This window comes from Panulirus ornatus, chromosome 15, assembly GCF_036320965.1.
Source record: "Panulirus ornatus isolate Po-2019 chromosome 15, ASM3632096v1, whole genome shotgun sequence".
Lineage (NCBI taxonomy): Eukaryota > Metazoa > Arthropoda > Malacostraca > Decapoda > Palinuridae > Panulirus > Panulirus ornatus.
Window position 1 is genome coordinate 3,779,010 of NC_092238.1, and position 27,503 is coordinate 3,806,512.

General features: G+C 39.7%; 2 protein-coding genes across 10 annotated transcripts in view; one reads left to right on the forward strand and one right to left on the reverse strand.

The window, feature by feature from the left end:
- Positions 1-8,521, reverse strand: part of LOC139753692 (uncharacterized) — a 35,385-nt gene extending 26,864 nt beyond the window's left edge. The window contains exons 1-2 of one of the 4 annotated variants that reach the window (XM_071670390.1): positions 8,389-8,517; positions 2,019-2,064 (exon numbers count right to left, since the gene is read on the reverse strand). In XM_071670390.1, coding sequence (XP_071526491.1) covers positions 2,019-2,064; positions 8,389-8,413 — 71 coding nt within the window. In that variant the 5' untranslated portion in view covers positions 8,414-8,517. Of the gene's footprint in view, positions 1-1,898; positions 2,065-8,388 lie in introns of those variants that run through there. The other 3 variants (XM_071670392.1, XM_071670394.1, XM_071670391.1) reach the window with 3 other exon arrangements.
- Taf11 (TATA-box binding protein associated factor 11) overlaps positions 1-26,700 on the forward strand; it is a 34,794-nt gene extending 8,094 nt beyond the window's left edge. Inside the window, exons 1-7 of one of the 6 annotated variants that reach the window (XM_071670396.1) lie at positions 12,327-12,408; positions 14,428-14,637; positions 14,927-14,989; positions 18,661-18,826; positions 19,165-19,252; positions 20,799-20,895; positions 26,268-26,700. In XM_071670396.1, coding sequence (XP_071526497.1) covers positions 12,342-12,408; positions 14,428-14,637; positions 14,927-14,989; positions 18,661-18,826; positions 19,165-19,252; positions 20,799-20,895; positions 26,268-26,407 — 831 coding nt within the window. In that variant the 5' untranslated portion in view covers positions 12,327-12,341 and the 3' untranslated portion in view covers positions 26,408-26,700. Of the gene's footprint in view, positions 1-12,326; positions 12,409-12,503; positions 12,544-12,904; positions 13,150-13,335; positions 13,473-14,427; positions 14,638-14,926; positions 14,990-18,660; positions 18,827-19,164; positions 19,253-20,798; positions 20,896-26,267 lie in introns of those variants that run through there. The other 5 variants (XM_071670398.1, XM_071670400.1, XM_071670395.1 and 2 more) reach the window with 5 other exon arrangements.
- Positions 26,701-27,503: the final 803 nt, after the last annotated feature.

Sequence of the window (27,503 nt, forward strand, 5' to 3'; positions counted from 1 at the left end):
CTCTTTTTCACCTCTTGCACCTTTCTCTTGACCTCTTGTGTCTTTCTTTTATACATCTCCCAGTCATTTGCACTATTTTCCTGCAGAATTCGTCCGAATGCCTCTCTCTTCTCTTTCACTAACAATCTTACCTCTTCATCCCACCACTCACTACCCTTACTAATCTGCCCACCTCCCACCTTTCTCATGCCACAGGCATCGTTTACGCAAGCCATCACTGCTTCCCTAAATACATCCCATTCCTCCCCCACTCCCCTTACGTCATTTGCTCTCACCTTTTTCCATTCTGCACTCAATCTCTCTTGGTTCTTCCTCACACAAGTGTCCTTTCAAAGCTCACTTACTCTCACCACTCTCTTCACCCCAACATTCTCTCTTCTTTTCTGAAATCCTCTGTATATCTTCACCTTCGCCTCCACAAGATAATGATCCGACATCCCTCCAGTTGCCCCCCTCAGCACATTAACATCCAAAAGTCTCTCTTTCACGTGCCTATCAATTAACACGTAATCCAATAACGCTCTCTGGCCATCTCTCCTACTTACATACGTATACTTATGTACATCTCTCTTTTTAAGCCAGGTATTCCTAATCACCAGTCCTTTTTCAGCGCACAAATCTACAAGCTCTTCATTTCCATTTACAACGCTGAGCACCCCATGTACACCAGTTGTACCCTCAACTGCCACATTGCTCACCTTTGCATTCAAATCACCGATCACTATAACTCGGTCTCGTGCTTCAAAGCTGCTAACACACTCACTCATATATATATATATATATATATATATATATATATATATATATATATATATATATATATATATATATATATATATATATATATATGCATAAAACCACTATATTTTTTTTTTATACTTTGTCGCTGTCTCCCGCGTTTGCGAGGTAGCGCAAGGAAACAGACGAAAGAAATGGCCCAACCCCCCCCCCCCATACACATGTATATACATACGTCCACACACGCAAATATACATACCTACACAGCTTTCCATGGTTTACCCCGGACGCTTCACATGCCTTGATTCAATCCACTGACAGCACGTCAACCCCGGTATACCACATCGCTCCAATTCACTGTATTCCTTGCCCTCCTTTCACCCTCCTGCATGTTCAGGCCCCAATCACACAAAATTTTTTTCACTCCATCTTTCCACCTCCAATTTGGTCTCCCTCTTCTCCTTGCTCCCTCCACCTCCGACACATATATCCTCTTGGTCAATCTTTCCTCACTCATCCTCTCCATGTGCCCAAACCACTTCAAAACACCCTCTTCTGCTCTCTCAACCACGCTCTTTTTATTTCCACACATCTCTCTTACCCTTACGTTACTCACTCGATCAAACCACCTCACACCACACATTGTCCTCAAACATCTCATTTCCAGCACATCCATCCTCCTGCGCACAACTCTATCCATAGCCCACGCCTCGCAACCATACAACATTGTTGGAACCACTATTCCTTCAAACATACCCATTTTTGCTTTCCGAGATAATGTTCTCGACTTCCACACATTCTTCAAGGCCCCCAGAATTTTCGCTCCCTCCCCCACCCTATGATCCACTTCCGCTTCCATGGTTCCATCCGCTGCCAGATCCACTCCCAGATATCTAAAACACTTCACTTCCTCCAGTTTTTCTCCATTCCTAAATTGGTTCAGTCCCTTGTGTTCTCCCACAGTTACTCTCCATCCTGCCTTAGCTACGTACATACATATCTTTCTCTGGGTGACCCACCCAGAATTATACTTCCCTAACAGTAATGAGCACACACAGTATCATCCCATTAAGTCATGATGTTTCTCGCCGTATGGAGACAAACTGATTTGAAGGGCTATGCCGTTACAACATAGTCCATAAACATGATTTATCACCTACCACCATGATTAAATCATCCTCTTACTGACACCCGTGTTACAGTCATTGCCTAATGATCATTAGCTTCCTTAGGAAACAACTGTGATTCGGCCGGCGTGCCTAATAGGTCGCGCAACTCACCCTCTCTCGCTCCTGCCCCAGTTCCACAGAACCGTCATCGTACCCTCTGAAATAAAGGCGGTAAAGTCAGAATCATGACCTCTAGATTGTCTAATTATCATCTAAAGTCTTAACACAATATTTATCAAATGTTTATTTACTTCCTTCATCTATAATTGTTGAAAGACTTATACAATGGTTGTGGTAAATCAGTAGTTGTATAAAACCATCTGATTAACACTGTATTTATAAAGAATGAAATTTGATACGATTACTCTTAATTAGAACGCATACTTAATCAGGTAGGATATCTTTTCGACGTTTTGTAAAAAAAAAAAATGCATATTCACCCTTTTTTATGTTGTCCTGATGTACATTGAACACGAGAGGTTCTGTATCAAATCAACAGCGTTTATTCTTAGCTTTTGCTGCTGAATCACGTATATGAGAAGCCAGGCGTTTTAGAAAAGGTGGGGATGTGTAGATCAGATTTGAAAAGCGCTTTTGTGGATTTGGAAAAAAAAAAAGGGGGGGGGGGGATCGGCACATCACTACAGCTGAAAAGTCGAACGCCGTAGTGATTTAAAATATAGATGATTATTTAGATAAAACGTGCAGTTTGTTAGAGGATAGAAGTACATATTCTCCTATAAGAAGTGATCCAACAGAAACAGTAGACGGAAAGTTTTATATGAAAAGAGGTGCTTAAAAGACAATGATGAGAAATTTTCTTCCGTGCTCCACGAGTATGATTTGAATAAGACATACACCTGGAAAAACCTGTAAGACATAGAGTCTCTTCAGTGGGATCTGCAGTATATAAATTGTCAAAATGGCTCGTCAGTATTCTCTATCCATTAATTGACAAAATCTCTTCTCATATCAAAAACAATATTGATATAGTAGACACTCTCAGTAGTGTCCAGCATGATTATGCATTTAAGCATATCAGTTTTGATGTGTCTTTTCGTTAGTTATTGGAGTTTTTGGCGGAAGAGCTTGACGAACATACTTTACCGATGCCTAAAAGTACCGTTTTAGTTAATTAAACCATGTGTAAATGAATAAGTTTCAGTTCAATGATTTTCTTAACACAGCAGTTTGGTATGAGCATGGAATGAATGACAGTATCCCAAGCATTTCCTTGATTCAGCTTGTAATTTGGCTACAAAGTGTTTTAACACTGTTCAACCTAAAGGACCATTTGTGGGGGGAAAAAATTGGCTAGTATTGCCCTGTTGTGAAACCATGCTTAATGTTCCTGTTTTGTTGAAAGAAATTAGTATCAATGCAGTTTCGAGCAATAACAACACGGTCAGGGAATTTTTTTTTTTTTTTTTTTTTTATACTTTGTCGCTGTCTCCCGCGTTTGCGAGGTAGCGCAAGGAAACAGACGAAAGAAATGGCCCAACCCCCCCCATACACATGTATATACATACGTCCACACACGCAAATATACATACCTACACAGCTTTCCATGGTTTACCCCAGACGCTTCACGTGCCTTGATTCAATCCACTGACAGCACGTCAACCCCGGTATACCACATCGCTCCAATTCACTCTATTCCTTGCCCTCCTTTCACCCTCCTGCATGTTCAGGCCCCGATCACACAAAATCTTTTTCACTCCATCTTTCCACCTCCAATTTGGTCTCCCTCTTCTCCTCGTTCCCTCCACCTCCGACACATATATCCTCTTGGTCAATCTTTCCTCACTCATTCTCTCCATGTGCCCAAACCACTTCAAAACACCCTCTTCTGCTCTCTCAACCACGCTCTTTTTATTTCCACACATCTCTCTTACCCTTACGTTACTCACTCGGTCAGGGAATGTCTTTTAAAAAATTCTGTAACTTTTCAGAAGGGTTGTGTATACAGTATCCCATGTAAAGAGTGTGATCAGTTTTACATTGGTCAAACTGGTAACACCAGGGTTAAACAACACAAATGTCTTATAAAAAATTCTGTAACTTTTCAGAAGGGTTGTGTATACAGTATCCCATGTAAAGAGTGTGATCAGTTTTACATTGGTCAAACTGGTAACACCAGGGTTAAACAACACATTGTTAGATTAGATATTGTCGAGAATGCAATGCACAATTTGCCCACCATGGACTTGGTCATCAAAATGAGTGAAGCAGTGTTATCACAAACAATAACTTAGTAACGGATAGAAATACTGTTGAATCGTCTCTTATCAAACTTAGTAGAAATAGCAATGTGAATCATTAAGTTGGTTTATATAGATAACTTTATAGGAGAAAAAATTTCAATATGTTTCCGAGAACATAGGTTAACCTGAGTTTGTAAACTGGGAGAGGTGAGGTCATCGAAGGGAACCTGTGCCCTAATCTCCCTACTTGTTTGTAATTCATTTGCTTGAACCGCAGTTTTTGTACCTAGTCCTGACGATGATAGTACCAAAGCGCTTGACGTTTCATATTTTCCGTTCCCTTGTGGCTTAAGCTGCATCTGATGTACACTCGCTAATTGTGTATTTTTTGCATATGGCGTCGTAGCTACGTCTCTTCGTTGTATATGAGCTGACTTATATTTCTTTCTTGTATCTCCGCTGATGATGTGATTACTACACGAAAGTGCACTTGGGAACTTATCGTGTTTCATTTTCCCCATGGACTCATAGGGAAAAAAAGATATATATATATATATATATATATATATATATATATATATATATATATATATATATATATATATATATATATATATATCATGCTTGTGGCATGAGAAGAGTGGGAGGTGGGCTGTTTAGAAAGGGTAGTGAGTGGTGGGATGAAGAAGTAAGAGTATTAGTGAAAGAGAAGAGAGAGGCATTTGGACGATTTTTGCAGGGAAAAAATGCAATTGAGTGGGAGAAGTATAAAAGAAAGAGACAGGAGGTCAAGAGAAAGGTGCAAGAGGTGAAAAAGAGGGCAAATGAGAGTTGGGGTGAGAGACTATCAGTAAATTTTAGGGAGAATAAAAAGATGTTCTGGAAGGAGGTAAATAGGGTGCGTAAGACAAGGGAGCAAATGGGAACTTCAGTGAAGGGCGTAAATGGGGAGGTGATAACAAGTAGCGGTGATGTGAGAAGGAGATGGAATGAGTATTTTGAAGGTTTGTTGAATGTGTCTGATGACAGAGTGGCAGATATAGGGTGTTTTGGTCGAGGTGGTGTGCAAAGTGAGAGGGTTAGGGAAAATAATTTGGTAAACAGAGAAGAGGTAGTAAAAGCTTTGCGGAAGATGAAAGCCGGCAAGGCAGCAGGTTTGGATGGTATTGCAGTGGAATTTATTAAAAAAGGGGGTGACTGTATTGTTGACTGGTTGGTAAGGTTATTTAATGTATGTATGACTCATGGTGAGGTGCCCGAGGATTGGCGGAATGCGTGCATAGTGCCATTGTACAAAGGCAAAGGGGATAAGAGTGAGTGCTCAAATTACAGAGGTATAAGTTTGTTGAGTATTCCTGGTAAATTATATGGGAGGGTATTGATTGAGAGGGTGAAGGCATGTACAGAGCATCAGATTGGGGAAGAACAGTGCGGTTTCAGAAGTGGTAGAGGATGTGTGGATCAGGTGTTTGCTTTGAAGAATGTATGTGAGAAATACTTAGAAAAGCAAATGGATTTGTATGTAGCATTTATGGATCTGGAGAAGGCATATGATAGAGTTGATAGAGATGCTCTGTGGAAGGTATTAAGAATATATGGTGTGGGAGGCAAGTTGTTAGAAGCAGTGAAAAGTTTTTATCGAGGATGTAAGGCATGTGTACGTGTAGGAAGAGAGGAAAGTGATTGGTTCTCAGTGAATGTAGGTTTGCGGCAGGGGTGTGTGATGTCTCCATGGTTGTTTAATTTGTTTATGGATGGGGTTGTAAGGGAGGTAAATGCAAGAGTCCTGGAAAGAGGGGCAAGTATGAAGTCTGTTGGGGATGAGAGAGCTTGGGAAGTGAGTCAGTTGTTGTTCGCTGATGATACAGCGCTGGTGGCTGATTCATGTGAGAAACTGCAGAAGCTGGTGACTGAGTTTGGTAAAGTGTGTGGAAGAAGAAAGTTGAGAGTAAATGTGAATAAGAGCAAGGTTATTAGGTACAGTAGGGGTGAGGGTCAAGTCAATTGGGAGGTGAGTTTGAATGGAGAAAAACTGGAGGAAGTGAAGTGTTTTAGATATCTGGGAGTGGATCTGTCAGCGGATGGAACCATGGAAGCGGAAGTGGATCATAGGGTGGGGGAGGGGGCGAAAATTTTGGGAGCCTTGAAAAATGTGTGGAAGTCGAGAACATTATCTCGGAAAGCAAAAATGGGTATGTTTGAGGGAATAGTGGTTCCAACAATGTTGTATGGTTGCGAGGCGTGGGCTATGGATAGAGATGTGCGCAGGAGGATGGATGTGCTGGAAATGAGATGTTTGAGGACAATGTGTGGTGTGAGGTGGTTTGATCGAGTAAGTAACGTAAGGGTAAGAGAGATGTGTGGAAATAAAAAGAGCGTGGTTGAGAGAGCAGAAGAGGGTGTTTTGAAATGGTTTGGGCACATGGAGAGAATGAGTGAGGAGAGATTGACCAAGAGGATATATGTGTCGGAGGTGGAGGGAACGAGGAGAAGAGGGAGACCAAATTGGAGGTGGAAAGATGGAGTGAAAAAGATTTTGTGTGATCGGGGCCTGAACATGCAGGAGGGTGAAAGGAGGGCAAGAAATAGAGTGAATTGGAGTCATGTGGTATACAGGGGTTGACGTGCTGTCAGTGGATTGAAGCAAGGCATGTGAAGCGTCTGGGGTAAACCATGGAAAGCTGTGTAGGTATGTATATTTGCGTGTGTGGACGTGTGTATGTACATGTGTATGGGGGGGGGGGTTGGGCCATTTCTTTCGTCTGTTTCCTTGCGCTACCTCGCAAACGCGGGAGACAGCGACAAAGTATAAAAAAAAAAAAAAAAAAAAAAAAAAAATTTATAAAAAAAAAAAAATATATATATATATATATATATATATATATATATATATATATATATATATATATATATATGGTGAAAAAAGATTTTGAGCGATCGGGGCTTGAACATGCAGGAGGGTGAAAGGCGTGCAAAGGAATAGAGCAAATTGGAACGATGTGGTGTACCGGGGTCGACGTGCTGTCAATGGATTGAACAGGGCATGTGAAGCGTCTGGGGTAAAACATGAAAAGTTTTATGGGGCCTGGATGTGGAAAAGGAGCTGTGGTTTCGGTGCATTATACATGACAGCTATAGACTGAGTGTGAACGAATGTGGCCTTTGTTGTCTTTTCTTAGCGCTACCCCGCGCGCTTGCGGGGGGAGAGGGGTGTCATTTCATGTGTGGCGGGGTGGCGACGAGAATGAATAAAGGCAGCAAATATGAATTATGTACATGTGTATATATGTATATGTCTGTGTATGTATATATATGTATACGTTGAAGTGTATAGGTAAGTATATGTGTATGTGGGTGGGTTGGGCCATTCTTTCGTATGTTTCCTTGCGCTACCTCGCTATCGCGGGAGACAGCGACAGAGTATAATATAGATAAATGAATAAATAAATGAATATATATATATATATATATATATATATATATATATATATATATATATATATATATATATATAAATATAATAAATAGATAAATATATATATATATATATATATATATATATATATATATATATAATATATAAATAGATATATATATATATATATATATATATATATATATATATATATATATATATATATATATATATATATACTGTGCACACACACACACACACACACACACACACACACACACCAGCCTAAACTAGATGCCCATTTATCAGCTAACATCAAAGGACGGTGAGCACCTGGATTGGGGTGTGGGTCCGACTGCCGCGTCCAGAATTCGAATCACTGGGGACCCGACAGTAACATCAACCACTACTCCACGTGTGTGTGTTGTGTGTGTGTGTGTGTGTGTGTGTGTGTGTGTTGATGACACGGAAAAAGAATACATGTAACAGTAAAAAGAACGTTTATATATTCTGGCATGAAGCAGGAAAGGCTGCGCCACGTACTTCTTCCTGTATGCAGGTTCCTGCATTTATTGGTTACGGGACAGGGTCGTAGGGGAGGATGATCCAGCATGAACGGAGGAGCACTCCAGGGAAACATCTGTAGACTTTGATCGTGAAATAAATGTATACATCCGTTTGCTTAGAAACTAGAACATGTCATATACACTTGAAATGTATATACGCACATCAAGGACTGGAAATGACATTATGTGAACTTACTCGGGATTACTGTTTTCTTATGTATCTATATCTAATAAACAGGTGAAGGCATCAGAGTGACAAGGAACGACATATGCAAAAGAAATAATGCCGCACTTACTTTCTCGAATCCTGTAAATGTTCATTTTCACTTAGATTTCTGTTAATACTGGAATTAGAGGCTGACGTATTTTGTTCGTGGAAACTCAACGGCAGTCAGTTTTACACTAACCTCCGTTCACCGCCGTCCACTGTGTATGCTTTGTTGCGCTGCCACGTCAAGCATAAATGTCTGCTTGCTTTGAGACTTATTTGACAAGATTTTACGGATTCCTCAAAATCGATAGAAATACAACGCTTCGAAATTATGAGTAGGTCGACGTTTGTCTTTTTGATCATTCGTAACTATCATACATAGATGTGTCAGCCTTTGTGGCAGCTGTCTTTTTGTGCGTGCTTCAAGGACACCCAGTGGGTTGGGGGAATGGGGGGTTAAGATTTTCGAGTCATGAACCTAGGATGAGTGGCCTCATCAGGTAATAACATATACCTCTGCTCAAAGTCTGAATTTCTGAATTTTCTTAAAATGATATATATTGTTGAATGTAGCGAAATCGCAATACAATATATACATATGTTCATCTAACCTATCTCATTTACTCTTCTACCAAACTTTTTGTCACTAAGAAATGGATAATTCAAGTTCGTCTTTGACAATTTTCATACACCCCACCTCCTGAGCCTACTTTATTATCATCACCGGCATGAATCCCAAAGCTAAGCTAACCATATACCTTGAAGCCAGAACAGTTCCAAGTCAGATTTTTAAACATGGAGAAAAATGTGTATGTAAAAATCGGAGGCCCCTCACCTGAAAACGGATATTTTGTCATTCCCCTGAACAACGACACGTATAAAGTTACTTCACAATGCTTCAAAGATCATTTTCCTAAACAGAATAATATTGGTTTCGTATTTAACATAGTTGACCAAATCCGCTAATCAAGAGTAACATTGACTCAACACATGAAATGTAATAATTTACATTATGGGATATTTCAATTACGGGGCGTTACGTGTTTGTGTATACACTCAAGAAATGTGAAGACTCAGAGATAGGTACAGAAACATGTAAAACAGTGTCAGCATGGACAAAGAAGTAGTTTGGTGGTGCTGTTGTAGGGGAAAGTGAAGTTTTCCCATTTCCTTTGTTGCAAGTGCATAGGTGTAAGGCGCTTGTTATCTATAACGTTGCCAACAAGTTGTCAGTTTGTTTCATGTCATGAATAACATAGAATAAGGTGTCTATTGTCAAATTGCATACATGATACAAAATGAAATCCTTTATGGCTAGAGGTTCAAGTCAAGGATAAAAAGTATAAGAATTATAGAATGAAATAGAATATTAAAGTACCTTATAAAATATCACACAGTCACTCTTGTACTCGGAAGTTAAATCACAGAGGAGTTACGGGGTAATTACGTTGCGCAGCTTGTGTAGCAATGATTTGATAACTATTACATTACGGTAGAAGGGTGTTGCATATGTCACCTAACGATGTAATACATAGCTTTGTGTGGGCATCGTATGGTCACGTGTTCTTGATAAGTACGCAATTTTCTTTTCTGTAAAAGTGACAGAATTAGAAGAAAAAAATAAATGAAATTTGAAATATTTGTGCATTTAGATTTGGTCTAGTGCTCATATCTCTTAATATAATATTCTAAATATTATATAAAATGTTAGCGTTGTGATGGGCTCTTGCCATTGCAATTTCGAAGGGTGAGAGGGTGAATACTATACATTAATCTTGAACACGCGAAAAAGTTTTATGACCTGTATCTTCATGTTGATGGCCTTAGTGACACCGACTGTTTGTAGGTTCAGTTCTGTCGGCGGCCCAAACAAGCAACCAACCACGGTTCAAGAACCATACAAGCATTTTTTTCTCTCTTTTTGTTACAAGATGATATTAGCGGCCTTAACGATAGTGGTATACTTATTGGTCTTGAGATGAAATGGGCAACCAACCGTCTACAGTTTGACCTCAGAATTCGCCAAGCTACTGCCATTGATTCTATTAGTGTTTAGAAGTATATTAGCAAGTCAAGGTAAGTATAAGTGACCTGTGTTTTATGAACGTTCTTAGAGCATATATGTATCAAAACGTGATTGATAGAAGAAAAAAAGTCGCCGATGAATGGAAGGGATTTCAAGAATGTGTAGTTTGGAGCAATGTCGGCACAAGGATGAGTTACAATTGTCCACAGGTGTTAATTATTCTAGATGATTTTAAAAGTATGTTACTTCCAGACACATTTATTACAAATTATGGGTTTATTAGTTATCTGGAGAGTGAAAACGTTGAAATTATACATTTATAGGAAGTGACATTTAGAGGTAAAATTTAAATATACGTAAGTACAATGTATGATTTTCCGGAAGAAGGTGACGGATGCAAGATTTCGGAAAGAGAGATGGTTAAATGTGGAATATTTTGTGTATTTGTGCCATCCCTTCCTCCATCCACACCACAACCTCAACATGACAGCCGTCACCATGACGTCAAAGTAGCCATGGTCCGTTCACTCATATATTTCAAAAGAGACTGTAATACTGAATTCAGGTGATACGCAGTACTGGATTTTGTTTTCCAAACAAGGTATGAGTGAGTGTGGCTTCTGGGCGAAAATTTCTTCCTTCACAATATCCCCTGATTACAAATGAAATTTAGCCGAACCTGAGTTGTTATGTAAACTTCAAAATTATTCCGGCATTGTTACATTTTGCTTCTGCCAAAGATGAATAGAAAGAAGGAACATTAAGTGCCGTGCCTGCTTTCTATTAAACTTTTTTATTAGCTAGGACCGTACGGGCAAATGAATGTCCTAATCAAGATATATCCAATTTAACGACCAGCACCTGCGGGAGGTTGAACCGAGTACCGCGACCAGAATTCAAATCCATATGGGCCTATTTCGGTAGGTCCTTACGAAAAGGTAAAAAATCCCCTGCATCCTCTCTTGCCCACAGCCATAGTCCTCCTAGGGTTCCTCTAATGACGGTGATACAGCCGGTTGCTATCTGACGTGAATAACTTAGAGCTTTAAACAACGTCGTTTCCTACATCGATTCAACTTTTCTTGCCTGCTATAATACTTCAGACCCCATGTGGCGTAAATTACGTGGGAGCTATGCACAACTTAGGTTTGCTGCACAGCCTCTTTATATAAAAGTCGTAACTCACGTCTGGGATTGGTAAATGATCTCGGTATTTGGGGCAACCATAGGGTAATCCCATAGGCCATAAAAGCCGTGCACTGCCATCATGTCTGAAGTTGTTCAGCAACATACACCAAGACGCATATCCATCTGAAAACGTCTCGATTCATCGTGAGGCCTCAGCTATACCTCCTACTTCTTGCAGCATCACCATTGGTAATAGCAATTTTTGGAATGTTCAAGGAAGTGTAGGCAAGAGGCTGATATAACACCAGCCAAAGGTGGTATGAGAACAGAAAGAGGTGATCAAGAATGGGGGTGATACAGGAACAGAAGGGGGCGAGGGAGGAGTCCCGTGGTGCTGCTGTAAAGGAGGCGGATGTTGTCTGTTCGCATGGTTGTTCTGCCGTAGGCAGTGCTGTACGTCCCGAGGTAGTACCTCAAAAAGTGGGAGGCGTTGGTAAGGCCCCTTGGTATAAAAACGTTAATCCTACATGCCAATAAATATTTTCCCGCCGATACACGGAGAATTTCGATGCAATATTCAAGTTACTGTTTTATATCTTTGTGTGCTTATGTTCTCATGATGATTCAGAATCTTATACATAAGGTAATGAACTTAATCAGACGATCAACTCACTGGAATCAGTCATCTCCAGGCCTCCCACATCATTAATCTGCCTCTGGTGCATTTTGATGTCTAGATTTGGTAGCATTTGCGGCTCATAAGGCCAGTTCATTCTGAACGCCATCTGCTCTGTGAATTCGATAGTTACAAGCGTAATGGGTAGTGAAGGGACGAGGAGGGAGGTTACACAATTCACAAAACCTTCACGCCAAGTTGCAACCACATGTTGCTGCCAGAAAATGAGCTCCTAGTGACCAATGGCTTTGAGTTGGTCCTTATACCAACGCAGGGTGGTTGTCATTACTTTCACTGCATCTGGGGTGTGATTTGGTTACTTAATGCCGAAATCCCCAGGGGACTTGGACACAATTGATTATGCATAATTGTGTATTTGATAAGAATGATTAAGCATAATTGCATATTTTGTAAGAATGATTAAGCATAATTGCGTATTTATTGAGAATATTTCTTTAAGAATAGTTAATTTATTTGGTATTTGATAGCACCCTAAATTTGTCTTTTTCATATTTTAGTATCAGGAATTTAAAATCTATTGTAATTGAGATGAATGTCTCTTTGGTGTAATTTCTCCGATTAGATGAGGCAGTAATACGATATTAATATCTAACTAACTTTTATGACAAAATTATGAACTTTATGTCTGTAAGTTTGTTATTGAGATGTTTTTGCATTGATGTTGCCCCTTCTTAGTAGTCAATTCATCGACTCTCTTGTTAGAAAATTATAAAAACTTCGAGAAGATAAGCTGAAACATTAATTCCATCAATCCAGGTGGGAACGGGAATCGTCGGCCATATTGGAGTGCAGGGAAAGTGTTCGTTTTGAAACCCTCGAACCAGTCACCCTTGCCCAAAACCAACTCTGGTGCTAAACCCGAAAAATATGAGAAAATAGTATCTGTATAACACTTCTTTGACCTCTTGATCGACCAGTTCTGAAATATTGACTTGCCACCGGGAAAATAAACATTTCCCTTGAGTAATTGGTCGTACTACCCAACGGTATCATAGGTTGGCTTTCTGGAACCGCTTTTTTATACATAACTTATTATGTTTTAGTTTTCTTTGAGTAATTTGCAGTGCTAGTGTTGTATGTAGAGGATAAAATATCATATACTATGCATGATGTAGAATATTCTTTATTAAACGATACGTATTTCAGTATGATGATAGTTTGATTTGATAAATTGTTAAAGCAGGAAATATACAAATAGAATGTCATTATTCCCGATAAGAACCTGTCATTGATATAGCTTTTTAGATGATAGTTGAGCTGTATGTTATCATCTCCCATTACGGATTTCCCTGTGGTGTATGTTTACAGTGTCGTAGTGGTATGTTTTCATTATTGTGACTGGTCTATTTCATCTAGAATATTGAACATTACGATAAACCTTTATTGCTGTTAAGGTTGTGTGAGGTTCTCATATTTTCTGTTGGCTTCTTACAAGTGTATTACTTACTTTTACAATAACTAACCCATCATTTTTTTGAGATATTACTATCATCTTATTTGAGATTAGTTAAGATGAAAAATAAGATAGGCATTTGTCTAATCACTATGAATGGTATGAAGCACCTAAAAGTTCCTAAAACAGAAGTACCAGTTTCACAAAGCCAATAACTGCGGAGCTAAACTTATACATTACTGACATTTTTCTGTTTCTTTGCGGAATGATGGGATATATCATGGAGAAAAAAATCTTAAGCTTTATTAATGGGTACTTGAGGTATTTTACTTTATGGGTTTAGTGATTCTGATTAGGCTGTGGTCATGGGTACTTTGGAATCTTACTGTAGGGAAGTGGTAATTATAATTAAGATATGGTCATGGTTACTTAATATAGTTTACTTTAGGGATGTAGTGATCCTAATTATGCTGTAATTATGGATACTTAAGGTATTTTACTATAGGGATGTGGTGATTCAAATTAGGATTTGCTCATGGGTACATAAGGTAATTTACTTTAGGGGTGTGGTTATTGTAATTAAGCTGTGGTCATGGGTGCTAAAGTTAGTTTACATTAGGGATGTGGTGATTCTAATCAGGTTGTGGTCATGGGTACTTAAGGTATTTTACTTAAGGGATGTCATGATTCTAACATCAGTATTGACAAAAATTGTAATACCTGTAGTAACATAAGAACTTTTAGACAGCACACTTGTATAGAAAATATATTGTAGTTATAAGATGATATTACTCAGGAAATTGTGTATTTGGTGTATAACTATTTGAATATTGCTGTTAATATTTTTCTCATTTCTGGATCATGTTGTGTCTCCTTTAAGTTATGGATGCTACAGACACAGAGGAGTTTTCTGATGCCGATAGCGCAGGAGGTGGAGATGTCAGAAATCGATCCTTAAGTATGTCTGAGAGTCATTGTTCAGATTTTTCTGATGTGGATAACACCGACTCTCGAGATGTCAGTGACTCACAGTCAACCCCTCTTGGGAGTGACCCTCTTGCTCAACTGTTGGCAACCCCTGAGCATGCAGGTATTGCATATCCGGATGGATTATTATCATTTATTTTTTTTTTTTTTGATAATGTGATATATATATATTTTTTTTTTTTTTTTCATACTATTCGCTATTTCCCGCGATAGCGAGGTAGCGTTAAGAACAGAGGACTGGGCCTTTGAGGGAATATCCTCACCTGGACCTCTTCTCTGTTCCTTCTTTTGGAAAATTAAAAAAAAAAAAAAAAAAAAAAAAAAAGGTTGGAAGGTTAAACATTATGCAAATCAGATTCATTTTCTCACTGTTTAATAATACTTTTCTTTAGGCAGAGATAGCACAACACCTGGAAGGGACACTTCTACACCAGGTCGTGACAGTACACCACCAGGTCAGTGCTAAAGTTATTCATGATTTTGTGTGAAGAGTGTCTTAAAGTGCTTGCTTACTTTGCTCATCTCCACCCCCTTATAATGCTGAAATGTTTATAGTGATTATCTACAGCATATTGATTGATTGATTGTATAACACAGGACCCAAAGGTGAATATTTAGTTTTGGTGTAACCTCATTATAGACAAAGTCACTATTACCAGCTGTAAGATATAAACTAATACATTATATGCTGTAGCTATCTTCCGTATTGAAAAATGCATGTTTAGTGAAATTGTTTATTTGAGTCTTTCTGAAATATTGGTATTCTTCCAAAGATCATGCTTATACTGTTCCCAAGTGGATAGGTATTCCAATTAAATGAGGAAAAGAAAATCAGAACTATTGGGGACTATGCAGACAAGGATCTGGAACTTCTGTGTATGAATCTTAAGTGATTTAGATCATTTGTCTAACTGAAGGATCTAGAGGGAAGGGTTGTTGAAGGGGGGGAACTTTATGAGATGCAAAATGATGAATGTTTGACAGTATATATATATATATATATATATATATATATATATATATATATATATATATAGGGAGCGGAGGGCTAGAAATCTTCCCCTGAAGTTTTAATTTTTCCAAAAGAAGGAACAGAGAAGGGGGCCAAGTGACAATATCCCTCTAAGGCTCAGTCCTCTGTTCTTACTGCTACCTCGCTGATGCGGGAAATGACGAATATGTATGAAAAAGTTATATGAAATATATATTTATTATTATTTATATTATATTTGTTATACTTAATCGGTTTCCTGTGTCAGTGAGGTAACGCCAGGAAACATGAAGAATGGCCCATCCACTTATAAACACACACACACACACACACACACACACACATATATATATATATATATATATATATGAGTTTGAATGGAGAAAAACTGGAGGAAGTGAAGTGTTTTAGATATCTGGGAGTGGATCTGGCAGCGGATGGAACCATGGAAGCGGAAGTGGATCATAGGGTGGGGGAGGGGGCGAAAATCCTGGGGGCCTTGAAGAATGTGTGGAAGTCGAGAACATTATCTCGGAAAGCAAAAATGGGTATGTTTGAAGGAATAGTGGTTCCAACAATGTTGTATGGTTGCGAGGCGTGGGCTATGGATAGAGTTGTGCGCAGGAGGATGGATGTGCTGGAAATGAGATGTTTGAGGACAATGTGTGGTGTGAGGTGGTTTGATCGAGTGAGTAACGTAAGGGTAAGAGAGATGTGTGGAAATAAAAAGAGCGTGGTTGAGAGAGCAGAAGAGGGTGTTTTGAAGTGGTTTGGGCACATGGAGAGGATGAGTGAGGAAAGATTGACCAAGAGGATATATGTGTCGGAGGTGGAGGGAACAAGGAGAAGAGGGAGACCAAATTGGAGGTGGAAAGATGGAGTGAAAAAGATTTTGTGTGATCGGGGCCTGAACATGCAGGAGGGTGAAAGGAGGGCAAGGAATAGAGTGAATTGGAGCGATGTGGTATACCGGGGTTGACGTGCTGTCAGTGGATTGAAGCAAGGCATGTGAAGCGTCTGGGGTAAACCATGGAAAGCTGTGTAGGTATGTATATTTGCGTGTGTGGACGTATGTATATACATGTGTGTGGGGGTGGGTTGGGCCATTTCTTTCGTCTGTTTCCTTGCGCTACCTCGCAAACGCGGGAGACAGCGACAAAGTATAATAAAAAAAAAAAATAAAATATATATATATATATATATATATATATTATCCCTGGGGATAGAGGAGAAAGAATACTTCCCACGTATTCCCTGCGTGTCGTAGAAGGCGACTAAAAGGGGAGGGAGCGGGGAGCTGGAAATCCTCCCCTCTTGTTTTTTTTTAATTTTCCAAAAGAAAGAACAGAGAAGGGGGCCAGGCGAGGATATTCCCTCAGAGGCCCAGTCCTCTGTTCTTAACGCTACCTTGCTAATGCGGGAAATGGTGAATAGTTTGAAGGAAAAAAGAATATATATATATATATATATATATATATATATATATATATATATATATATATATATATGTGTGTGTGTGTGTGTGTGGATGTGTGGATCAGGTGTTTGCTTTGAAGAATGTATGTGAGAGATACTTAGAAAAGCAAATGGATTTGTATGTAGCATTTATGGATCTGGAGAAGGCATATGATAGAGTTGATAGAGATGCTCTGTGGAAGGTATTAAGAATATATGGTGTGGGAGGAAAGTTGTTAGAAGCAGTGAAAAGTTTTTATCGAGGATGTAAGGCATGTGTATGGGTAGGAAGAGAGGAAAGTGATTGGTTCTCAGTGAAACTAGGTTTGCGGCAGGGGTGTGTGATGTCTCCATGGTTGTTTAATTTGTTTATGGATGGGGTTGTTAGGGAGGTGAATGCAAGAGTTTTGGAAAGAGGGGCAAGTATGAAGTCTGTTGGGGATGAGAGAGCTTGGGAAGTGAGTCAGTTGTTGTTCGCTGATGATACAGCGCTGGTGGCTGATTCATGTGAGAAACTGCAGAAGCTGGTGACTGAGTTTGGTAAAGTGTGTGAAAGAAGAAAGTTGAGAGTAAATGTGAATAAGAGCAAGGTAATTAGGTACAGTAGGGTTGAGGGTCAAGTCAATTGGGAGGTAAGTTTGAATGGAGAAAAACTGGAGGAAGTAAAGTGTTTTAGATATCTGGGAGTGGATCTGGCAGTGGATGGAACCATGGAAGCGGAAGTGGATCATAGGGTGGGGGAGGGGGCGAAAATTCTGGGAGCCTTGAAGAATGTGTGGAAGTCGAGAACATTATCTCGGAAAGCAAAAATGGGTATGTTTGAAGGAATAGTGGTTCCAACAATGTTGTATGGTTGCGAGGCGTGGGCTATGGATAGAGTTGTGCGCAGGAGGATGGATGTGCTGGAAATGAGATGTTTGAGGACAATGTGTGGTGCGAGATGGTTTGATCGAGTAAGTAACGTAAGGGTAAGAGAGATGTGTGGAAATAAAAAGAGCATGGTTGAGAGAGCAGAAGAGGGTGTTTTGAAATGGTTTGGGCACATGGAGAGAATGAGTGAGGAAAGATTGACTAAGAGGATATATGTGTCGGAGGTGGAGGGAACGAGGAGAAGTGGGAAACCAAATTGGAGGTGGAAAGATGGAGTGAAAAAGATTTTGTGTGATCGGGGCCTGAACATGCAGGAGGGTGAAAGGAGGGCAAGGAATAGAGTGAATTGGATCAATGTGGTATACCGGGGTTGACGTGCTGTCAGTGGATTGAATCAGGGCATATGAAGCGTCTGGGGTAAACCATGGAAAGCTGTGTAGGTATGTATATTTGCGTGTGTGGACGTATATATATATATATGTATGTATATATATCTAAAACACTTCACTTCCTCCAGAATGATTCTATATCTACATCCAGATTCATATACCAAAGATGCCTTATGCTTTATAGAGGGAAGATAAGTATTAAGGGATACTTGTGACAGAATAACAAAGTGGGTAGGAGAAGCACTTAATAAAAGGTAGAAGATATGTGACAGGATATATGTGAGAACTTAATGAACAAAACACTGTTTTGTAAAGAATGTAGACTGCACGTTGCATATTTCATGAATGCTATGCTCCATTCACTGTTCTAAAAGTTATTCTTTTTACCTTCTATTACTATTGTTATATATAATTTTTCCAGGAAGAGAGTGGACCCCTGGGAGAGAAACAGATGTAGATGTTGGTGATGGCGGAGATATCCTACTTCCTAAACCAGCAACTCCACAACCTGGATGCAACAAAAATGACCGCAGAAAAGAGGGTAAAAGTAAACGAGAACAAGAGGAAGAGGAGAGAGAACGAATGCAGTTAGTATCATGTGTAATTGTTATTTTGAAATTGATTCTTTCCAATGATAATTTCACAAATTGTTTTAGCTTCTAGAGTGATTTGATGTGAAGGACTTTGTTCTTCCTTGCTGATTTTAGTGATTTATCAGGTTAAATAAGTTAGCATCCTATTTGGCAGTATTCTAAGTACAATATGGAACCTTCATGTGTATAAGTGTCCTGGATACTATTAAATTTTTGTTGTACTTGAGAAGATGTTTGTTTTGTAGTAAATTATTTCTTATGACATGAGCTTGAATTAAAGAAAAATTTTAAACAGTAGTATGTGATATTCAAATCTAATGATACATTTTCAGAGTTTTGGTCTCCAACTTCACAGAAGACCAGTTAGACCGGTATGAGATGTATCGCAGGTCAGCATTCCCAAAGGCTGCAATAAAGAGAGTAAGTATGTGTCTAGTTCCTTCACCCTTGATATTAATATGTCTATCTATCTATATCTATGACCCCTGTTCGCACCTGTATCCTTTAGTGGGGGGTGTCCATAGAAATAGTCTCCATATCTAGTGAACACCTGTGCTGCTTCATATCCTTTAGTGCCTCATCACTAACAGGCCACTGGCAGAGGGCAACTCTAATGCAGTGTTTGCATAGGCTCCTACCTAATTTTCCTGTTGACTACTACTACCTAATGCTCCTCCCTAATGTTCCTACCCTTTATCTCTACTTAATGTTTTTTCCTAATGCTCTTGTCTAAATGTTACTACCTACTCGTTCTATCTATTGCTCCTACCATTTTGCCAAAAGGGAGGGCTAGTGCATAGTGCTTGCCACAGAAAAATCTAGAGTTATGAAGAATGAACTGTGTGAGTTAAATGTTGTCAAGTGTTATGTATGACAAGGAAAGTTTGTATGTGTGGACTGAATTACAGTAGTACACATGTGACTGAGGCAGAAAGAAAGACAGCTATCTGGGTCAGAGAAGTACAACTTGACATCCACTGAAGTGTTGGCTCATGCTGTCACTAACCCTTCCAATATCCAGGTGGTTAATCATCGCAATATACCTCCCTGGTCATTGGCTTCCTACCACCTACTACCTACCTTGATATTCTAGCTCCTTTTTGTAAGGCTGTTTGTTTGTCTGCTGTTAACTGTCTAGTTGGAACACCCTTGATATTCTAGCTGTTTTGTAAGACTGTTTTTTGTCTTTTACCATTAGTTACCTACAACGTCTGATTTTACCTTACCTACAACATCTGATTTTACTTATTTGTTTTGTAAGGGGTGGGAGTTTTACACTCTTGGGGCCCTCATCTCTTGAATGTTCTCTACTCTCATACAGTTTCTTAAATTTATGTATGCTGTTTTCGTTAACTATGTCCTCAGCCAATTTTTTGCATTCATCCACCTCTCATATATTATTTATTATATAGTATTTTCTAATATGTTTTTTGCTTAATTTCATGTTATGTCTTGTGGTTACGTTATTCCTACATCTCTTGGAAAATTGTTCACTGTCTACATCATCAGTTAGTTTTAAAAACTTAAAGGTGTGATCACGTAATCCCTTACTCCTCTCTTTTTCAAGGTGGACAGAATTAAAGCATTTACATATGAATATTTTGAAACGTGTCTTTCTGTTGGTTTAGGGTAAGTGTTTATAAGAGACAACTTAGCTTCCTCTGGGCTCTCCAATTTTAGCATTAAAAAATTTCCCCTATGAAATAAGCCTTTTATTGATTAACATCAAGGATAGCCCTTTGGCAGAAAAATGTGGAAGTGTTCAGAAATTACTTTGGTGAGCCTGATAGCTTTAACAGTGACTTTAAAGTTACTAAGTATAAGGAATAAGTACTAATAAGTTCATTAGTAGCTGATCTAGTTTTTTAGGAATTTACTTATGATTTGAACCATGTCTTATGATGTTATCTATTAAGAATATAGGGATTACTTTAGCTATTTAATGCATGAATTTGATTACCACCAGGTTATGCAGACCATCACTGGATGCTCTGTGTCACAAAATGTTGTGATTGCCATGTCTGGCATTGCTAAAGTTTTCGTTGGTGAAGTTCTTGAGGAAGGTAAGATGTTTTGCTTTTTGCCTTTATACACAACAATTAGAATTAGACATGAAGCTTGTTACCACATAGTCAAACATGTATTGCTTCTTAACTTGTAATGTTAAAGAATGCCATAGGTATGGTCTTAACGAGTCACGACATTGACATGATTTTGACCTTCCTAATATGTACCATAGCAGTGACATACTGGCAGTTCTTTTATTCTCATCTTATAATGTATCAAATTCTAGGTCTACTTTATCATAGCCTTGTATAAGCCATGAAATCCTTGTCATATTATTTCCTCCAGTATAAAGAATTGATTCATTCAGTGACCACATCCACCAAAATAATCTTAATTCCAGTTCTGTTTACTTGCAGTTCCTCCAAAATTTAGCAGCTTTACTTATGAAGAAACCATAATTTTTTTATATGTTAAATGAGACTGGCACAGGCAGCTGAGGCCCTAATCCACCCCAATAGTCTTAATTCCAGTTCTGTTTACTTGCAGTTCCTCTAAAATTTAGCAGTTCTTTACTTATGAAGAAACCATAATTTTTTTTATGTTAACTGAGATGGTACAGGCAGCTGAGGCCCTAATAGAGGCCATGTGAAGCATCTGGGATAAACCATGGAATTGTCTGTGGGGCCTGGATGTGGAAAGGGAGCTATGGTTTCGGTGCATTACACATGACAGCTAGAGACTGAGTGTGGGCGAATGTGGCCTTTTTTGTCTTTTCCTAGCGCTACCTTGCTAGGGTGTGTGTGTGGATGCTATTTCATGTGTGGTGGGGTGGCGACAGGAATGGATGAAGGCTGCAAGTATGAATATGTACATGTGTATATATATATGTATATGTATGTACACATTGAAATGTATAGGTATGTATATGTGCATGTGTGGGCGTCAATGGATTGAACCAGGGCATGTGAAGCGTCTGGGGTAAACCATGGAAAGTTCTGTGGGGCCTGGATGTGGAAAGGGAGCTGTGGTTTCGGTGCATTATGACATGACAGCTAGAGACTGAGTGTGAATGAATGGGGCCTTTGTTGTCTTTTCCTAGCACTACCTTGCACACATGAGGGGGGAGGGGTTGTTATTACATGTGTGGCGAGGTGGCGATGGGAATGAATAAAGGCAGACAGTATGAATTATGTACACGTGTGTATATGTATGTGTGTGTGCGTGTATATACATGTATATGTTGAGATGTATAGGTATGTGTATTTGCGCTTGTGGACGTGTATGTATATACATGTGTATGTGTATGTGGGAAGTGAGTCAGTTGTTGTTCGCTGATGATACAGCGCTGGTGGCTGATTCATGTGAGAAACTGCAGAAGCTGGTGACTGAGTTTGGTAAAGTGTGTGAAAGAAGAAAGTTAAGAGTAAATGTGAATAAGAGCAAGGTAATTAGGTACAGTAGGGTTGAGGGTCAGGTCAATTGGGAGGTAAGTTTGAATGGAGAAAAACTGGAGGAAGTAAAGTGTTTTAGATATCTGGGAGTGGATCTGGCAGCGGATGGAACCATGGAAGCGGAAGTGGATCATAGGGTGGGGGAGGGGGCGAAAATCCTGGGAGCCTTGAAGAATGTGTGGAAGTCGAGAACATTATCTCGGAAAGCAAAAATGGGTATGTTTGAAGGAATAGTGGTTCCAACAATGTTGTATGGCTGCGAGGCGTGGGCTATGGATAGAGCTGTGCGCAGGAGGATGGATGTGCTGGAAATGAGATGTTTGAGGACAATATGTGGTGTGAGGTGGTTTGATTGAGTAAGTAACGTAAGGGTAAGAGAGATGTGTGGAAATAAAAAGAGCGTGGTTGAGAGAGCAGAAGAGGGTGTTTTGAAATGGTTTGGGCACATGGAGAGAATGAGTGAGGAAAGATTGACCAAGAGGATATATTTGTCGGAGGTGGAGGGAACGAGGAGAAGTGGGAGACCAAATTGGAGGTGGAAAGATGGAGTGAAAAAGATTTTGTGTGATCAGGGCCTGAACATGCAGGAGGGTGAAAGGAGGGCAAGGAATAGAGTGAATTGGATCGATGTGGTATGCCGGGGTTGATGTGCTGTCAGTGGATTGAATCAGGGCATATGAAGCGTCTGGGGTAAACCATGGAAAGCTGTGTAGGTATGTATATTTGCATGTGTGGACGTATGTATATACATGTGTATGGGGGTGGGTTGGGCCATTTCTTTCGTCTGTTTTCTTGTGCTACCTCGCAAACGCGGGGACAGCGACAAAGCAAAAAAACGCGGTATACCACATCGATCCAATTCACTCTATTCCTTGCCCGCCTTTCACCCTCCTGCATGTTCAGGCCCCGATCACACAAAATCTTTTTCCCTCCATCTTTCCACCTCCAATTTGGTCTCCCACTTCTCGTTCCCTCCACCTCCGACACATATATCCTCTTGGTCAATCTTTCCTCACTCATTCTCTCCATGTGCCCAAACCATTTCAAAACACCCTCTTCTGCTCTCTCAACCACGCTCTTTTTATTTCCATACATCTCTCTTACCTTTACGTTACTTACTCGATTAAACCACCTCACACCACACATTGTCCTCAAACATCTCATTTCCAGCATATTCATCCTCCTGCGCACAACTCTATCCATAGCCCACGCCTCGCAACCATACAACATTGTTGGAACCACTATTCCTTCAAACACACCCATTTTTGCTTTCCGAGATAATGTTCTTGACTTCCACACATTCTTCAAGGCTCCCAGGATTTTCGCCCCCTCCCCCACCCTATGATCCACTTCCGCTTCCATGGTTCCATCCACCGCCAGATCCACTCCCAGATATCTAAAACACTTTACTTCCTCCAGTTTTTCTCCATTCAAACTTACCTCCCAATTGACTTGACCCTCAACCCTACTGTACCTAATAACCTTGCTCTTATTCACATTTACTCTTAACTATATATATTTTTTTTTTTTTCATACTTTGTCGCTGTCTCCCGCGTTTGCGAGGTAGCGCAAGGAAACAGACGAAAGAAATGGCCCAACCCCCCCCCCCCATACACATGTACATACGTCCACACACGCAAATATACATACCTACACAGCCTTCCATGGTTTACCCCAGACGCTTCACATGCCTTGATTCAATCCACTGACAGCACGTCAACCCCTGTATACCACATCGCTCCAATTCACTCTATTCCTTGCCCTCCTTTCACCCTCCTGCATGTTCAGGCCCCGATCACACAAAATCTTTTTCACTCCATCTTTCCACCTCCAATTTGGTCTCCCTCTTCTCCTCGTTCCCTCCACCTCCGACACATATATCCTCTTGGTCAATCTTTCCTCACTCATTCTCTCCATGTGCCCAAACCATTTCAAAACACCCTCTTCTGCTCTCTCAACCACGCTCTTTTTATTTCCACACATCTCTCTTACCCTTACGTTACTTACTCGATCAAACCACCTCACACCACACATTGTCCTCAAACATCTCATTTCCAGCACATCCATCCTCCTGCGCACATCTCTATCCATAGCCCACGCCTCGCAACCATACAACATTGTTGGAACCACTATTCCTTCAAACATACCCATTTTTGCTTTCCGAGATAATGTTCTCGACTTCCACACATTTTTCAAGGCTCCCAAAATTTTCGCCCCCTCCCCCACCCTATGATCCACTTCCGCTTCCATGGTTCCATCCGCTGACAGATCCACTCCCAGATATCTAAAACACTTCACTTCCTCCAGTTTTTCTCCATTCAAACTCACCTCCCAATTGACTTGACCCTCACCCCTACTGTACCTAATAACCTTGCTCTTATTCACATTTACTCTTAACTTTCTTCTTCCACACACTTTACCAAACTCAGTCACCAGCTTCTGCAGTTTCTCACATGAATCAGCCACCAGCGCTGTATCATCAGCGAACAACAACTGACTCACTTCCCAAGCTCTCTCATCCCCAACAGACTTCATACTTGCCCCTCTTTCCAGGACTCTTGCATTTACCTCCCTAACAACCCCATCCATAAACAAATTAAACAACCATGGAGACATCACACACCCCTGCCGCAAACCTACATATATATATATATATATATATATATATATATATATATATATATATACACCCAGCAGGGGGCTGGAAATCCTACCTTACCATTTTGATTTTTCCAAAAGATGGAACAGAGAAGAGGGCCAATTAAGGATATTCCCTCTACGGCCCAGTGCTCTGTTCTTAATGCTACCTCGTTAAAGTGGGAAACAGCGAATATGTATGAAAAAAATATATACCCTAGCCTGAGCTAGGCATCCATTTTATTGACCAACCCACAGGGGTGGATAAACAGCTGGGTTGACTGTGGACCAACTGCCATAACCAGGATTCGAACCTATGTGCTCGGCCCTGGGCAGCCCATAAATGCATCACTGTCAGGAACACTAACTGCTACACCCCGGAGTCCCAAGATGCAGGCATGCCCCCACACTCATTTCCAATGGTGCATTTGCTTCAGGTTGCTTATAGAGTAGTTTCTTCTAGCTTTTTCTTCTCTTTCATTTCCTCTGCCACACACCATATATCTCTAGTATGTTGTAAACAGCAAATGTCAAGGACAATGCTATCATCTTGACTTAAGGGTGCCCAATTTTGCCCACAGCCATCTTACACTCTCCATGTCAGGATTACCAAGGTATGAGTCTGGCCTTGATATCTTACTGCAAGCACTGTACACTTACCCTCTTTGTTACACCTTGTCTTTACATTCCTTTTGTCAACCACACTTTCTGAATGTGTTTTATTCTATAAAACAAGATTCACATTGTATGTCTTAGGATTCTCTCATTAGATTTTCATATAACTGCTCCTGAAAATTAAGTCAGATCTTCAGTAGTCAACCCAACAGATTTCTTATGTCTCATTGTTTCATTCATATTTTTATCCTGTACCAGGTTTGGTGAAAGGCTAAAGTGTATACCACTACGACATAATTTTTAACAAATCCTATTTTAGACCACACCTCATTCACAATGATTATCATATTCCTTCTAGGAACATATTAATCATACCCTGTCATCTTTGTATCTGTACCAGTCATATGTACGAAGAGATATAGATACATTATTTATATTTGAAGTATGTACTTCCATTACTTATACCTGCTGTGATACATACCATGTACATGTTCTTTTTCTGTTGTGATTGATGCCTGAGACTCCAAACCCACACATCACTCTCTTCTCCAAATTGTCCCATACAGTCATCCATCTCACAATTTTTTTCCTAGATCTAACACCCTTTATTGGTTCATTAATTCTTATTTCAGAAAAAATTATATTTTTATTTCTAGTATCGAAACATTTTTATTTGATAATGTCTCAAAAAGCATGGTTTGTTATTTTTTCATTATTATGTATAGCCTTGGATGTGATGGAATCACAAGGGGAGGTAGGACCAGTGCAGCCCAAGCACCTCCGTGAGGCTATTCGTCGGCTACGTCGTCGTTCAGGTCTACACATACCAACAATGAAACAGCAAAAACCCCTTTTTAGATTATGAACTCAGTCAGTTAGATGAAGATGTTAGTCATGCTATGAGTCAGTATTTTATATATATTAAAGTCAGATTTTCCAAAAACCTCTCAGCAGGAGAAACACAAGGTTATAAGTTGATGGATAGTTAACTAAAGGGAAATATGCCAACATGCTGAAGTCATACATGTCCAGGAGGAGATTGAAAATTCAAGAGATTGTTACTAGATAGTTAGCTGTAAATTTGTATTATCTTTGGTAGTTTACAGTTTAATTTTGGTAAGATATGTATCACTTTATAATAAATTATTATGAAATGAGTTTTAGTCCTTTTCTTTCCTTGAATTTTTATGAAAGGAGTTACAGTCCTTTTCTCTCCTTGTACCTTGTACTTGTAACTTGGACCTCCATGCTGTAGCAGTTAGTGTTGCTGAGTGTGAAACATTCATAGGCCATCCAGGTTGAATAATTAAGTAAAATATTCCCCTTTATGGTAGCAGAGACAGCATGAGCAGCACTGTACCCCACTCTTGCCCTTTACAGTTATGCTAGAATTGATTTTTAACCATACAACGATGGAACCCCTTTTATGGAGCTCGTGCAGCTTTATGGTAAGGCTTCAGTTAGGAGCAGGGGAAATGACGGACCCCTTTAGAATGAGAAATTCCTCAAAAAACTGTACTCCTTTTTGTCCATTGACAATAATACAGCTTCACCAAATGCAGTTTTTCCTTTGTGGTATAACCACATGCAGTTGGAGTCCTGTATGTATTTCCAAAGGCTTTGAATCCATCCTTAACCCCCATATCCTTAAATACCTCTTCAGTCACAGTTTTCTCTTTGATAACCAGTATGGCTTCTGTAAGGTGAGATCCACTGGTGATATTCATAACTTGCTAATGTTTGGTCATCATCCCTGAAAGATTTTTAGGAGTCATGTGTAATTGCTCTTGACATACCTAAGGCTTTTGACATGGTGTGGCATCAGGGTCTTATCTCTAAGCTCCCCTCTTTTTGCTTCTTTCCCTCACTTTGCTCCGTCATATCTAGCTTCCTCTCCAGCTGATCTGTCTCTGTGGTTGTTAATGGATCAGCCTACCCCTTTTCTCCATCAACAGTGGTGT